Source organism: Dendronephthya gigantea, unplaced genomic scaffold (assembly GCF_004324835.1).
Source record: "Dendronephthya gigantea isolate DGI-Jeju-01 unplaced genomic scaffold, DenGig_1.0 000000F, whole genome shotgun sequence".
Taxonomy (NCBI): domain Eukaryota; kingdom Metazoa; phylum Cnidaria; class Anthozoa; order Malacalcyonacea; family Nephtheidae; genus Dendronephthya; species Dendronephthya gigantea.
In genome coordinates this window covers 812,000-825,461 of record NW_021163010.1, presented here as the reverse complement: position 1 = coordinate 825,461, position 13,462 = coordinate 812,000, and the positions used below count along the sequence as shown (strand labels likewise).

Below are 13,462 nucleotides of genomic sequence, written 5' to 3'. Positions count from 1 at the left end.
GCTACCCTTCCAATTATTCCTAATTCGGTTCTTCAATCCAGGCGTTTAAAAGATTATTATTCCTCGTTTCCTTTGAATGACTAATGTTTCAAAATAATTATTAAAAATCATGCTGTTTGTTTGCTGTTCGATACATTTTCTTACTAACATACAGTTCTGTCTTTGGATGACTTCATGGATATCCGCAAGTGCATCATTTCCTGTTATGATTTTGGCTCTATTTAGCAAAGATTTTAAACGCTCTTTTTGAGTTCGAGTATACGTCAGCTTAACTGGACCAGCATAGGTCAGAATTGGAGGATACCTCTTTGAAGCTGGTGTTACGGTTTTTGTAATGCGATTATTGCTTCTCAATCTAACACAATGTTTGTCTAGACTCAGTCAAATCTGCAAAAAACAATAATAATATACAATAGCGTAATATACTTTCTCCGCTATACGGCTGCAAGTTTCACGGCTCAGAGTTTCAAAATTCAAAGTTTCCGCTCATCGGACTCACAGAAATAAAAAAATATTTTAGTAAACTAAGCCGTTGAGTCATTTTATTAAGTTTCCTTTCGAGAATCATAGCTATTTTGATGTCAACCCTTTTCCGATTGTTTTTGAACAACAAATCATCCGAATTTAATGGTATTTACCAGGAAAAGCTTAAATACGTTAAATTTATCTTCGCTCTCAGGGCTAGCCACTGTAGCTGATTCGTCTATGACGCGCTAGGCGTGTGGCAATGCATACTCTGTTTCTCACTGAGACGTAACGGTTAGGTGCACATACATCATGGTCTGGGGGCCGTAGTGCATCTCCCCCTTAGACGGCCGTTAAGATGTGAGTTATGGGGGGGAGTTCTTCCTATAGCAACTGTCCTTGCACCTTTCGTAGTTGTAATCTATGCTGGTATATCGCAGCTGGTTGTAATATCACCGGTTAGATTGTGGCATAGAGCTGGATGATCTCTTTTGGGTGCTTTTAGGTTCTTTCCAAAATTTTTTTTTCTTTTCAAATTTTTCTTTTACATACAAAAAACACTGTTATTAAACATATATGGAACGGATATGGTTCGAAAAAAAATTATATCGACTAGAAACCACCTTAATTAACCCTGAATACTCTTCCCAGTCTCTGCATGATATAGGAGCCAATGAATTAAACAATAGCAGAGTTCATTCATAAACATCAAACTTTTACTGTATTATCGGCATTTTGATCAACCTTAAGGCAGTAAAACAGCAACAAAGACATTCAGACAGTCAACTCTGCATTCTCGTTAGTGCCTTCAGCCTGAGAACTGTCAATCAAAAGCCTGGATAAATCTCCTGGCTTTCCCTGCGAGTTTTCAAATTCATATTTCAAAATACAAAGGCAGAGTTTATAAGGCCCTGTTAAAATTTTTAATGCGTTTAACGTCCGTGCACTGTAAGTCGCATTGAGCCTTTCACTATAAGTAGAGCGGACTTCCATTGGTTTCGAGACAAATGACATGAGATATTGCACCGTGAAACAGAGTCTTTAGTACAATATTGGCATTGCATGAGTCTAACAACTTATTTGTCATATAATTTTAGCCTATAACCATTGATCTGTTGTGTACAAATTTTCTTGTTCATGTGTTGCAGAAGCTCGCTAATTTGAGAGCTAACCATAAACATGCACCCAATATAGCTGTAATCACCATTTTACTTTTAATTTGGCATAATAAGAATGTTATTTTCATACCGTATGATCAATTCAGTTCGACGAAAGTATATATATACACGTGAACGAATAATGTGCATGTGGATCTTGCTCAGGTGAAGTAAACTGTAAGACATCACGCCGCTTCGTCGCTTCCAAACTTTCATTCCTAATGGTTGGCACTAGTGGCACATCTCATCTCTGCCTATAAGTTCTTCATTCATATAGTTTACCTTCAAATTGTGGCTAGCCGCTTTTTTCCGTATCGGCCATTGACCGCAAGGTGACGATTTAAGATTCATATTGAATTTGATTTACTTTAAACCTCGTGCATGTGAGTGCATTAACAACAATGGGTAATGAAATGTCCATTGTTTATACGTGCATGCATGTTATTAGCACGTATGAGAAAATAGCTGCACCAACCTCCAATAAAATATTCTCATACTTTATGATATCGCAAGTTATTCGTATCACGATAGTAACTTGTATATAATCGCTGTTTGTATAAAGGCTGCACCTACTCCTTCAAAAAGGTTGGCACAAATACCCAAGGCTACAATAAACTGGATAACAGTCTACGGGAACTCGTGTTAAGTTTTCAGACCTTCATTTTTGTAAACTAAGCCGTTCAGTCATTTATATTGACTTTCCTTTCGAGAATGATGATTATTATTTAAAAAACAAGGATTGTTTCAAAACAATAAATTTCTAAAAGAATATCAAAACACTAAAATTTCTCGTTAAAAACACTTAAAAAACGTTTAGGCGTTTAAATCATTTCAATCAAGCGTGTGTCTTATTAGTCGTTTTCTATATGCATATACTTGTTAGGGACCGCCCCTCGAGACCAGGAAAAGCTTAAATACCTTAAATTTATCATCGCTCTCAAGGCTTGCCACTGTAGCTGATTCGTCTATGACGCGCTAGGCGTGTGGCATACAGCCCACTCTGTTTCTCACTGAGACGTAACGGTTAGGTGCACATACATCATGGTCTGGGGGCCGTAGTGCATCTCCCCCTTAGGCGGCCGTTAAGATGTGAGTTATGGGGGGGAGTTCTTCCTATAGCAACTGTCCTTGCACCTTTCGTAGTTGTAATCTATGCTGGTATATCGCAGCTGGTTGTAATATCACCGGTTAGATTGTGGCATAGAGCTGGATGATCTCTTTTGGGTGCTTTTAGGTTCTTTCCAAAATTTTTTTTTTTTAAATTTTTCTTTTACATACAAAAAACACTGTTATTAAACATATATGGAACGGATATGGTTCGAAAAAAAATTATATCGACTAAAAACCACCTTAATTAACCCCTGAATACTCTTCCCAGTCTCTGCATGATATAGGAGGCAATGAATTAAACAATAGCAGAGTTCATTCATCAGTAAACATCAAACTTTTACTGTATTATCGGCATTTTGATCAACCTTAAGGCAGTAAAACAGCAACAAAGACATTCAGACAGTCAACTCTGCATTCTCGTTAGTGCCTTCAGCCTGAGAACTGTCAATCAAAAGCCTGGATAAATCTCCTGGCTTTCCCTGCGAGTTTTCAAATTCATATTTCAAAATACAAAGGCAGAGTTTATAAGGCCCTGTTACAATTTTTAATGCGTTTAACGTCCGTGCACTGTAAGTCGCATTGAGCCTTTCACTATAAGTAGAGCGGACTTCCATTGGTTTCGAGACAAATGACATGAGATATTGCACCGTGAAACAGAGTCTTTAGTACAATATTGGCATTGCATGAGTCTAACAACTTATTTGTCATATAATTTTAGCCTATACCCATTGATCTGTTGTGTACAAATTTTCTTGTTCATGTGTTGCAGAAGCTCGCTAATTTGAGAGCTAACCATAAACATGCACCCAATATAGCTGTAATCACCATTTTACTTTTAATTTGGCATAATAAGAATGTTATTTTCATACCGTATGATCAATTCAGTTCGACGAAAGTATATATATACACGTGAACAAATAATATTCATGTGGATCTTGCTGAGGTGAAGTAAACTGTAAGACATCACGCCGCTTCGTCGCTTCCAAACTTTCATTCCTAATGGTTGGCACTAGTGGCACATCTCATCTCTGCCTATAAGTTCTTCATTCATATAGTTTACCTTCAAATTGTGGCTAGCTTTTTTCCGTATCGGCCATTGACCGCAAGGTGACGATTTAAGATTCATATTGAATTTGATTTACTTTAAACCTCGTGCATGTGAGTGCATTAACAACAATGGGTAATGAAATGTCCATTGTTTATACGTGCATGCATGTTATTAGCACGTATGAGAAAATAGCTGCACCAACCTCCAATAAAATATTCTCATACTTTATGATATCGCAAGTTATTCGTATCACGATAGTAACTTGTATATAATCGCTGTTTGTATAAAGGCTGCACCTACTCCTTCAAAAAGGTTGGCACAAATACCCAAGGCTACAATAAACTGGATAACAGTCTACGGGAACTCGTGTTAAGTTTTCAGACCTTCATTTTTGTAAACTAAGCCGTTCAGTCATTTATATTGACTTTCCTTTCGAGAATGATGACTATTTTGACGTTAAAAACCAACAAGGATTGTTTCAAAACAATAAAATTTCTAAAAGAATATCAAAACACTAAAATTTCTCGTTAAAAACACTTAAAAAACGTTTAGGCGTTTAAATCTTGACATTTCCAAGCGTGTGTCTTATTAGTCGTTTTCTATGCATATACTTGTTAGGGACCGCCCCTCAAGTCCAGGAAAAGCTTAAATACCTTAAATTTATCATCGCTCTCAAGGCTTGCCACTGTAGCTGATTCGTCTATGACGCGCTAGGCGTGTGGCATACAGCCCACTCTGTTTCTCACTGAGACGTAACGGTTAGGTGCACATACATCATGGTCTGGGGGCCGTAGTGCACCTCCCCCTTAGGCGGCCGTTAAGATGTGAGTTATGGGGGGGAGTTCTTCCTATAGCAACTGTCCTTGCACCTTTCGTAGTTGTAATCTATGCTGGTATATCGCAGCTGGTTGTAATATCACCGGTTAGATTGTGGCATAGAGCTGGATGATCTCTTTTGGGTGCTTTTAGGTTCTTTCCAAAATTTTTTTTCTTTCCAAATTTTTCTTTTACATACAAAAAACACTGTTATTAAACATATATGGAACGGATATGGTTCCAAAAAAAATTTTACCGGCTTGCCACCACCTTTATTAACCCATCTGAGTATTCGCCACAGTCCCTGCGCGGTAAAATTCAAAATGGTGGCCGGGCGGCGTTGTTGGCGGCTTTGGTGAAATTCACTGGTGAAATTCCAGACGTGCAAATTTGAGACATGCGAAATTGCGAGTGATGCATGCATGGGTTAAAGAAGAATGTTATTCATGTTTGCACATATGCTTGTAAGAGTAAAACTTGAAATCCATCTCATTTAAGGTGGTTCTAAATTTATATTAAACTGTGATATAAAAGTGGTCTATAATTTTAGCGCTGTCGTTTGTTGTCGGTAGTGGTCGGCATTTGTCGGTTGTGGTTGTTGACGGTTATTTGACTTATTTATTTCTAAATTGTAAAGTTCCAGGTCGTGATATTTCTGAAGAATTCAATGACTAGATAAAAATGAAAAATTCTGGAAAAGTGGTTGTGAACAAATTCCCTCGAGAGATCGTTTCAGGCAGTTGTAGTGGATCTAAAGTATGTCCAATATGACAATATCTTAATTTATTACTATGGAGATTGTATCTATATTTCTCTGTAGAACATGCATGTACATACCTGACCTGAGCATCCCATAAAGAAGAAAAGTGTTAATATGATTAGAGCAACAAACCAAGCTGATTTAACACTATGTTAGCTCATAATTTGGACAACCAGCTCTGAGAATGCTTTGTATGACACAATGAAAGAACAATGTCACTCGGGATGTCACATTTTTTTTTTAGCTCACTTTTTTTTCTTTTCTATGAATGCTTTCCTATAATGGTGCAGTCAAGGTCTGTTTTGAATGCAGTGGCTTTGCAGGATCATTTGGTCAGGTCTCTTTCTCTTCAAGATCCAATCAAAATAAGAAATGAACATGTATCAAAAAGCAATACAAAAAAGAAGGCAAATTCAGGAAGAAAAACTAAGACACACATGGATGGTAATAGGGAATATGTTCTTGATGCAAAACCGAAAGCATTAACATTAGGTATTTACCTTGAGTACAATTCAATTAACCTAAGTCAAATGTCCCATAGTGTACCTCTTTGTTTGAAATATTTGATACTTCTATTGACTGGTTACAAAACAGAGAAATACACTTTTGTTAGATACAATTGTAATAAAAAAATGCGTAATTTGTTGTCAATGAAAACACAATCATTTCGCTGACACTTTTAATACTGTATACTTCATATATTTAATGACACAATTAAAGCTCAAAGGCTTGGGCTGGTTGATGCACCCTCTGAGCCACTAAATGACAAGGAATGGCAAGTTGTCAAAAATAAATCAAATCAAAGGAATGATTCCAATCAACCATGTGTTATTTGTAAAGAAGAATTTGGAACACAGCATCAGGTGTGATTTATTGTTAAGTTAAATGTCTTACCCAGTACATTATAGTTAACTTATGTTGTACAATGTACCATACTATCTTAACCTGTTCACAACCAAAGATGTACATTAATGGGTAATATGGTGGGTAATATGGTGGGTTTGTCTTAGCTTTGGTAGTGAACAGGTTAATGACAATACAATTTTTCAAGAAAACTCCTTAAATTTTTGCAGGTATTGTTATCATGTTCCCACGTTTTTCATCGGGTAAGTTTTCATTTGGAGAATGAGCATTTTAAATTAAGAACACTTTAAACAGCAGTCATGAATAAACTCTATGAATGCCTTCATAACAACTTTCTATGCTTCTTCAAGGTCTGCCTTGAAGCATTTGAGAAATTTTCTGGTGGAAAAACCTGTCCATTGTGTCGAAAAGAACAGTACGAAACACGAGTTATACATGAGGGACGGAAGATGTGGCAACATAAATGTGCTATAAAGTAAGTTGTTATATTTCTGATAACGTTATTGTTTGCAGTCAGTGTCATACGTAAAGAGTTCTTCGTTGGCTGGTGAGTTTAGGTCGCCTATGCAAAAGTAACTAGCCTGAGTTGCAGCCGCTTGTATGACGGAAGTGCATGTAATTAAAAGTAACATGCTTGCCGCCAACAAACAATATTTAGACCCATTTGAGCTGGTTGAAATTACACACACAGCTGGCATCGTTTTAGAGAACGTCTTTGACATATAAATGTATCCTATTTTTGCGTGAAAACGCAAATAAAAACGCGCAAAAACGTTTTTGTGTGTAGTAGTAGTCCAAGGACTCGGGGCAGGTGGATCAAAACAGTTTATGTTTAATAATTGCCTGTGGTTTGGATGTCAATGTTTACTCATCACACCTGTATGAAGTTTAAATATTTTTGTTTGTTTTTTGTTTGTGATATTTATTTTAGAATCCAAGCAGCGTGGCGCGGTTACGTTGTAAGGTCCTGGTATCTAAAGCTCAGAGAAACAGTTCCCCCAAATAATCCAAGGTTAAGGAGAAAGTTTTATGAAGAGAAGGTAAACACAGTATTCTGATGAATACTAATTAATCAGATTAATTTTTTGAACTGAATTATTGTGTTCCAAACAGTTTAGCACCTTACGACGCTAAAATGTAGATTAGTATAGATAATATTTATATGTTGTACACTGTCTTATAACCAAATTAATCTTATTTTTTTTGTTTAGCTTCGTTCTATCACAGACCGATTTGTTACTTCAATGTCAAATGCCGATGTTGACTCGTTTCTTGCGCAAATTGACGAGTCGGTGGAAGAGAGTCGACGAGTGATGAGGTTAGTAATTACTGCATGTAGAGATCCCCTCGTCTAGAGGTTTAGTGGAGTCGTGCTTGAAGGTTTGTTGCTCTGTTTATAGATTTGTGGGAGAAGATAGTTTCAAAACAATGTCCGACGCGGATTGGGAATCTGTTTATGAACAGGTGTGAGACTAATATGAATTATTTTAAGGTTGAATCCACAAAAAGAGAAACAATTACAGGCAGAATTAGTTATTTTGTTGGGACACTCTAGCCTGGTTGCTATATTCTTTATTTTCGCTTGCAGGCAAAAGATCGACTTTCATCTGATTGTCCAATATGTTTTACAATATTATGTTCTGGCATAACTGCGCCTGAGCTCCTGTCACGACCTGATGTTCGTCCAGTTGTGTTATTGTCGTGTTCTCATGTTTTTCACAAGAATTGTGTCGATTCTTTTGAACAACTTTCACTGAATTCATCGCCCATCTGTCCTGTGTGTCGATCACCATATTATAAGAAAGATATATAAGTTTTGATCGGTGCGACTTCTCCGTTCAAAGGCTGCAGCGATAATATGTCATTTTTGCAAGTGAAAACATGCAGTGTTAAAAGGGTTGCGATGCGTTTTTTATTCATATATAATGTCAATGATTTAAAAATCCTTCTAATATTTTTTCCCATCGATTTTTCGCTTGCTCCTTTCTTTTGGCCCCGCAGTTAGTCGCCTGAAACAAAAGCAATCGAATCTTTAGTATTTCGTGAAGTGCAATATATTCCAATCCAAGGACGATGGAGCCTGTTTAAAAGTGGATGAAACAATTCCTCAGTACAAGTCATAGCACAGACTCGCGGTCCATTGCACAGACTAGTTCAAGTTAGCATTCCTTTTGGATACGGACTGGAGTACGATAACACTGCCCTTAGATGAAGTTATACAAGTATTTTAATCGGCATTTTACAAACCAATGTTTTGAAACAGGTGTATCGCCTGCTTGGCTTGCAGTATTGGTTGTCATAGTGACCTAAAAACTTTCCGAATTCATACAATGCATGGATGAAATATTGCTTAGTCTATAAAAACACTGTCAAAAACAAGAAGTTGAACTGCAAGATGTCATTGTATGCAACAGGGTACAGGTACGAGGTGATGAAATCACAACCAGTAACGAGAACGTTTTCTGACAATCGAGACGCACAACAGGTATGTGAACGAAGACTGTGTATCTCAGTGTCACTAGAAGAAATTATCTACGCCCATACGATGATGTTTGCAAAATTATCTAGTACCTTTGGTCGTCAAAATGAATTGTTAGTCTCAGTGCATGTGCTAAAGTTTTTTGAAACGGTTTGTGTTTAGAAGTGTCCAAACCTTCCAACGGGAATCGAACCCATGTTTCTCCATTGCCGGGATAGATGATTGTTCTATAACTTTATGCTGCAAAACTACAGGGTTTCAGTTATATTGAAATGAAACCTGATTCTCATTATTGATCGACGATCTTAGGTGATGATCTAGTGGTAAAACAACCTAACCAGCATTGGGGAGACACTGGTTTGATTCCTATTTTAGGGAGATACCACACACTGTCAGTCTGTCACTGCATGGGGTACACATACACATTTTCACATATACACATTTTCAGGATATACAAGTATATATAGATTATAGATCAGTTCTTAAATACAGCAACTGCATGTTCATATTTCGTTTCTCATGTTCAGCTAAAGAAAACCTTTCACATATCTTTATATTCTAGCATGAATGGAGCGTAAAGACCGCCAGGTAAAAATACTATTAACCGTCCACAATTGTGAACCCAAGAGTGGTTGTTATTCTGCATTTAAAACACAAGCGTTTTAAATGACGAAACGAGTGATGTACCTATCTATGGATGTGCCTGCTATACGTTTTATGTATGACCTCTCTTAAATCCATCTGCTTAACGTGAAGTCACGTACTAAGACAAACACGTTTCATCCCCTATAACTAATATCAGTATATATCTACTTATCAGATAATATCGATAATTGGGGAAGATTGTTTGATATAGAATAGTAAATAAAAAATGTTAAATGAAAAACACCATTTGCCTAAATCGTGCATTCCGGCGTAATTGTGACATTTCTCCATAACAGTGATCACGCGATCAGAGAAAGAGAGAAATGGAATGAACGACTTGACGAGGTTCGTCAGCCAAAGAAAATATAAGTTTATCCTCGCATGGACAGATCAATGGATTATTTGCATCTTAATTTGTGACGAAAACGAAAACGGCTTTCATTCGCATTTTTCTTTAATCACAGGTTTGGTGGAGGAAAAGAGTTAATAGAGACAACAAAATAAAACAACAAGAAATGACGTTGGCGAACCAGGAACTTTGTTTGGTAAATATTATCTAGTTCAGGGCATTCGTATAGTGCAATACTGCATGTATATTAAACCTATGTTTTATACTCAATATCAGGTGCGTCAAGAGAAAATGAGACAGTTATATAGAAGTGAATATTTGGAGTATGAGAAAGAGCTCAGTGAACGACATCAAAAAACATTTTATAAGAAACGGATGTAAAAAATATATTTAACACAGGAAAGTTGATCAATTACAAAACATTGTCATTGATTTTCATATCTCATAAATAATATGATGATTTGCTATGTCATTTTTTACAGTATTCATGTCTTGCGGTATCGTTGAGAGACTATCACAAGCAGCGATACATTTTGAAATAAATAATTTTTAGCATATAAATATATCTTGTTTACTGTATACACGAGCGTTTACTCGTTTAGTTTTTTAGTTCTACTTGACCTTCTTGGACTTGGCGAATCAGGAGAATCAGGAGCTGGTTGATGACGACGTAGGCCTTTCGAAACCTACGAAGAACGCATTAATAATCATGAGCTATGCATACACTTCAGACATGTTCCTGTTTATGGAAAAAGGGGGATTTGACCCGGCGTAAGTCGTGAGGCGTAAGGCACCCTAAGCACCATTTATAACAGTGAACCTGTTTAGGCTGACAGTTAACTTGAAAAATCTTATTTAATATACATCAGGTTTTTATGTATTTCGTTTGACATTGCAGTCTGAAACGCAAACGACTTCAACATACTTGCACGACTGTTTTAAAGGATCGCTCTTTTATTTCTTTCACAACCTGGGATCTAGAGAAAGACTGAAAGTAAAACATTCTTTAAGTTAGGATCAAAATAACATGCATTTGATATAAATGCTCGGCCGCTAATTCCATATTGTACATAATCAACTTGGTCTAATCTATACTTTATCTGGTTGACTAACTTCATCATCTTGTCCAGATTGTTGTTTTTTAGACTCCATTTTGCGATCTTCAGGTAAGCCAAGTTGCGGACGACGTTGCATGTTTTTCACCTTCGAATTCTTCTGTTCCATCTATTATCGTATCAAAATATTGAATATATAGTATATAAGTATCGTACTAAATGATAAGTTAATCTTATTACACAAATGGTATGAACTCCTGCAACTCGTTGCAACTCCACTCTACAACTTGTCTATAAAATTTAGTCAGCGAAAAACTGCTTTATAATACCGTAACAGCAAAATGTTATACCTCCTGTGCTTTCCACGTTTCAAAAGTTTCAACATCGCTTTAGGGAAATAAAAAAAATACAATTGTACTGTATTTAGATTGAAGTGGATTGAATCTGCCAAACCCCTGTGGGGGAGGGAGGAGGGTGGTGATGGGTCAGGGGAGATCATACTGGGAAAATTTTATCTCAAGGTTTGTCGTATTGATTCTGCATGTGATCAAAACTTACCTTTGTAAGTTTGAGACAAGATCATTAGAAGTCACTCTTAATGTGACAGGATCGACTAAACGTTCGCCTTCTTCACGTGAACAGAGTTCCATCTTTGCTGAATTATACAATGCATCAATTTCATTCACTTTCTAAAGAGAAGTAGTTATTGTAAAACGCAAGGGTCAGCAACCAGTACTTACCCCTGATACGTCTGAAACCTGTGATGAGAGGGGTTTAACATGATAATATTAATAATCAGCCTGCCCATGTTTGCCAGGCATTGAGAGACTATTTTTTGTAAACAGCCCTAACAATTAAGGCATGCCTAGGTAATGATGTTCTGACTACAAAGACTTTGCTTGAATAAATGTATGGCCCTCTTGCAAAATGTGTTCATGTAAGTATGATAAAAGAACGAACCTGGATAATTTCCTGTGTATTTTGTACAATATCACTAGATCTGGTTCCTTTTGCCTGATCTCTTTCGTATAAGGATATAGAATCACGTGAACCACATGCAAGCTGTAAAAACAACTAAATTAGCACTGACTGCTGGATACTGTCATAAGCTAAGCACAAGCAAAGTGAAATGTGTGCAGTTTCAACTAGGATTGAATTCAGTCAAATGCTCTTTGCATTGCTGAACATGTCACAATTTAACTGAAGAGTATCTACCTGAATTGGCATGGCCACAAATAGAAATGCTTTGTCTGCTCTTAATGAAGTCATCACATAATAAATATCATAATGCTACAAAGCAAAACATAATCATAATTAAATTATTATACATAGAGTATCGATGTGATTATTTTATATATAAATAAAGCATTTACAAACACTTGAATACAGTGACAGTGTTAGCCTAACAACAGATGGAGGATTAATTATTATACCTTCTGCTCCCTAACATATTCTTGAAGTTTTAAAAAATCATTCCACATTGACAATGTCATTCTTATCTGAAAAATATAATTGCCAATTATAATATTTGTCATTAATTAGAAAAAAGAAATTTGAGACATTACGAGGTTAAAGATGCTTTGATTACATGATTATATTGATAATTTACATTGCATATCCTATGGGATTACATTTATTCACCTTGACTTTAGGCTTCACATGCTGGGTGTGATAAACTGAGTAAATAGAATATATTGCACCAACTTGATATTGCAATGGACAACTTGGTGTTAAATAATGCCCCAAAATACGATAAAGACTTTCAACAATCTAGGAAGCAAGAGGAACCACCAAGTGGTGGTTTGTCATTTGTACCATACTATGAATGGGAGAATAATTTTTTCTTTTCAGCCAACTGAAACAATCCAATGGCTGTGTTTGCTATGGTAAAAAATTGGGTATAATTGTTCAGGAAAAAAAGGAGGAATATTGGTAAGGATGAACAGGATGGATGGTGGCCCAGGCCCCAATTAAACCATACATCTTTCTAATTGCAACATTACATCACCTGGATTTTTTGCCATTCGTGCTCTCCGGCGCTAAAAAACATAGGTAGACATGTGATATTCTTCATAGGTAAAATAATCTCAATAAATCGAGATATAATTAATCCATATTGTTGTCACGGATTTTCAATGAACTCACTGATGAATAAGTGAAAATTTGAGTTCTTTCCAAACTTCACAGAAAGTTTCAAATCGAACGTTCTGTTTCTCTTCAAAACGCGCAAGCAACACACGACAATCTGATGTCAAATCATCAATAAATCATCATGTACCTATACTAATGGTTGTAACGCCACAAATTTCATTGTCAAAGAAAACAGATTATAAAACTTAACGATTATCATTTCTGTAAACGTATTTATACTTCATGTAACACTACATAGAGTTTTCATGAACTTGACCAGCACTTGCTTCACTTGCATACAAAAACTCAGGAAGTGAGCCGGTTTTAGATTTTCTTTGCCAAATTTATGTTAAGTCCGGGTGATTGGGGAACTTTTAAAATCTGTTACGGCAAATGCATTTAGCGAAAAGTTGAATGCTAATTTCAGTTTAACACTAGAGCAACGTCTGGTGTGGTCGCGTGGAAAGGGTGACAAGGGACCACAGCGTCTTCGTGGTGTTGTGGTAGCCTAAAGACGTGCCTCCGTTCACAATTTTGCTATCCACACGAGAAGGCTTACTTTAAAAAATGCAAATTGTATTTGT

At 36.5% G+C, this 13,462-nt stretch overlaps 2 protein-coding genes across 4 annotated transcripts; one reads left to right on the top strand and one right to left on the bottom strand.

Annotated features, from left to right (window-relative positions):
* The first annotated feature begins 4,913 nt into the window (after window positions 1-4,913).
* On the top strand, window positions 4,914-10,082 carry LOC114518453 (RING finger protein 32-like). 3 transcript variants are annotated; one of them, XM_028538461.1, is made up of 14 exons: window positions 4,914-5,060; window positions 5,234-5,352; window positions 5,647-5,848; window positions 6,077-6,219; window positions 6,430-6,462; window positions 6,571-6,695; window positions 7,152-7,260; window positions 7,432-7,538; window positions 7,621-7,684; window positions 7,809-8,705; window positions 9,262-9,287; window positions 9,641-9,689; window positions 9,809-9,889; window positions 9,970-10,082. In XM_028538461.1, exons 2-10 carry the CDS (start codon window positions 5,278-5,280, stop codon window positions 8,031-8,033), a joined length of 1,083 nt encoding a protein of 360 aa, XP_028394262.1. In that variant the 5' UTR covers window positions 4,914-5,060; window positions 5,234-5,277; the 3' UTR covers window positions 8,034-8,705; window positions 9,262-9,287; window positions 9,641-9,689; window positions 9,809-9,889; window positions 9,970-10,082. The 3 variants fall into 3 exon arrangements, with proteins under 3 accessions (XP_028394262.1, XP_028394244.1, XP_028394253.1); XM_028538443.1 differs by having other exon boundaries at window positions 5,054-5,094; XM_028538452.1 differs by lacking the exon at window positions 4,914-5,060 and having other exon boundaries at window positions 5,103-5,352.
* On the bottom strand, window positions 10,063-13,012 carry LOC114518065 (snRNA-activating protein complex subunit 1-like; the record flags this gene model as incomplete). Its single annotated transcript, XM_028537980.1, has 11 exons — window positions 10,063-10,379; window positions 10,619-10,681; window positions 10,807-10,917; window positions 11,099-11,135; window positions 11,307-11,437; window positions 11,709-11,810; window positions 11,964-12,038; window positions 12,182-12,247; window positions 12,390-12,518; window positions 12,757-12,787; window positions 12,894-13,012. Coding segments are annotated over 11 exons (960 nt in total), but the record flags the coding sequence as incomplete, so codon positions are not given.
* Window positions 13,013-13,462: the final 450 nt, after the last annotated feature.

Coding starts and splice junctions, on each gene's coding strand:
- LOC114518453 (XM_028538461.1), top strand. CDS start 5,278: ATGAAAAATTCTGGAAAAGTGGTTGTGAACAAATTCCCTCGAGAGATC. Junction 5,353..5,646: donor GCAGTTGTAGTGGATCTAAA/GTATGTCCAATA, acceptor ATAATGGTGCAG/TCAAGGTCTGTTTTGAATGC. Junction 7,685..7,808: donor GGGAATCTGTTTATGAACAG/GTGTGAGACTAA, acceptor TTTCGCTTGCAG/GCAAAAGATCGACTTTCATC.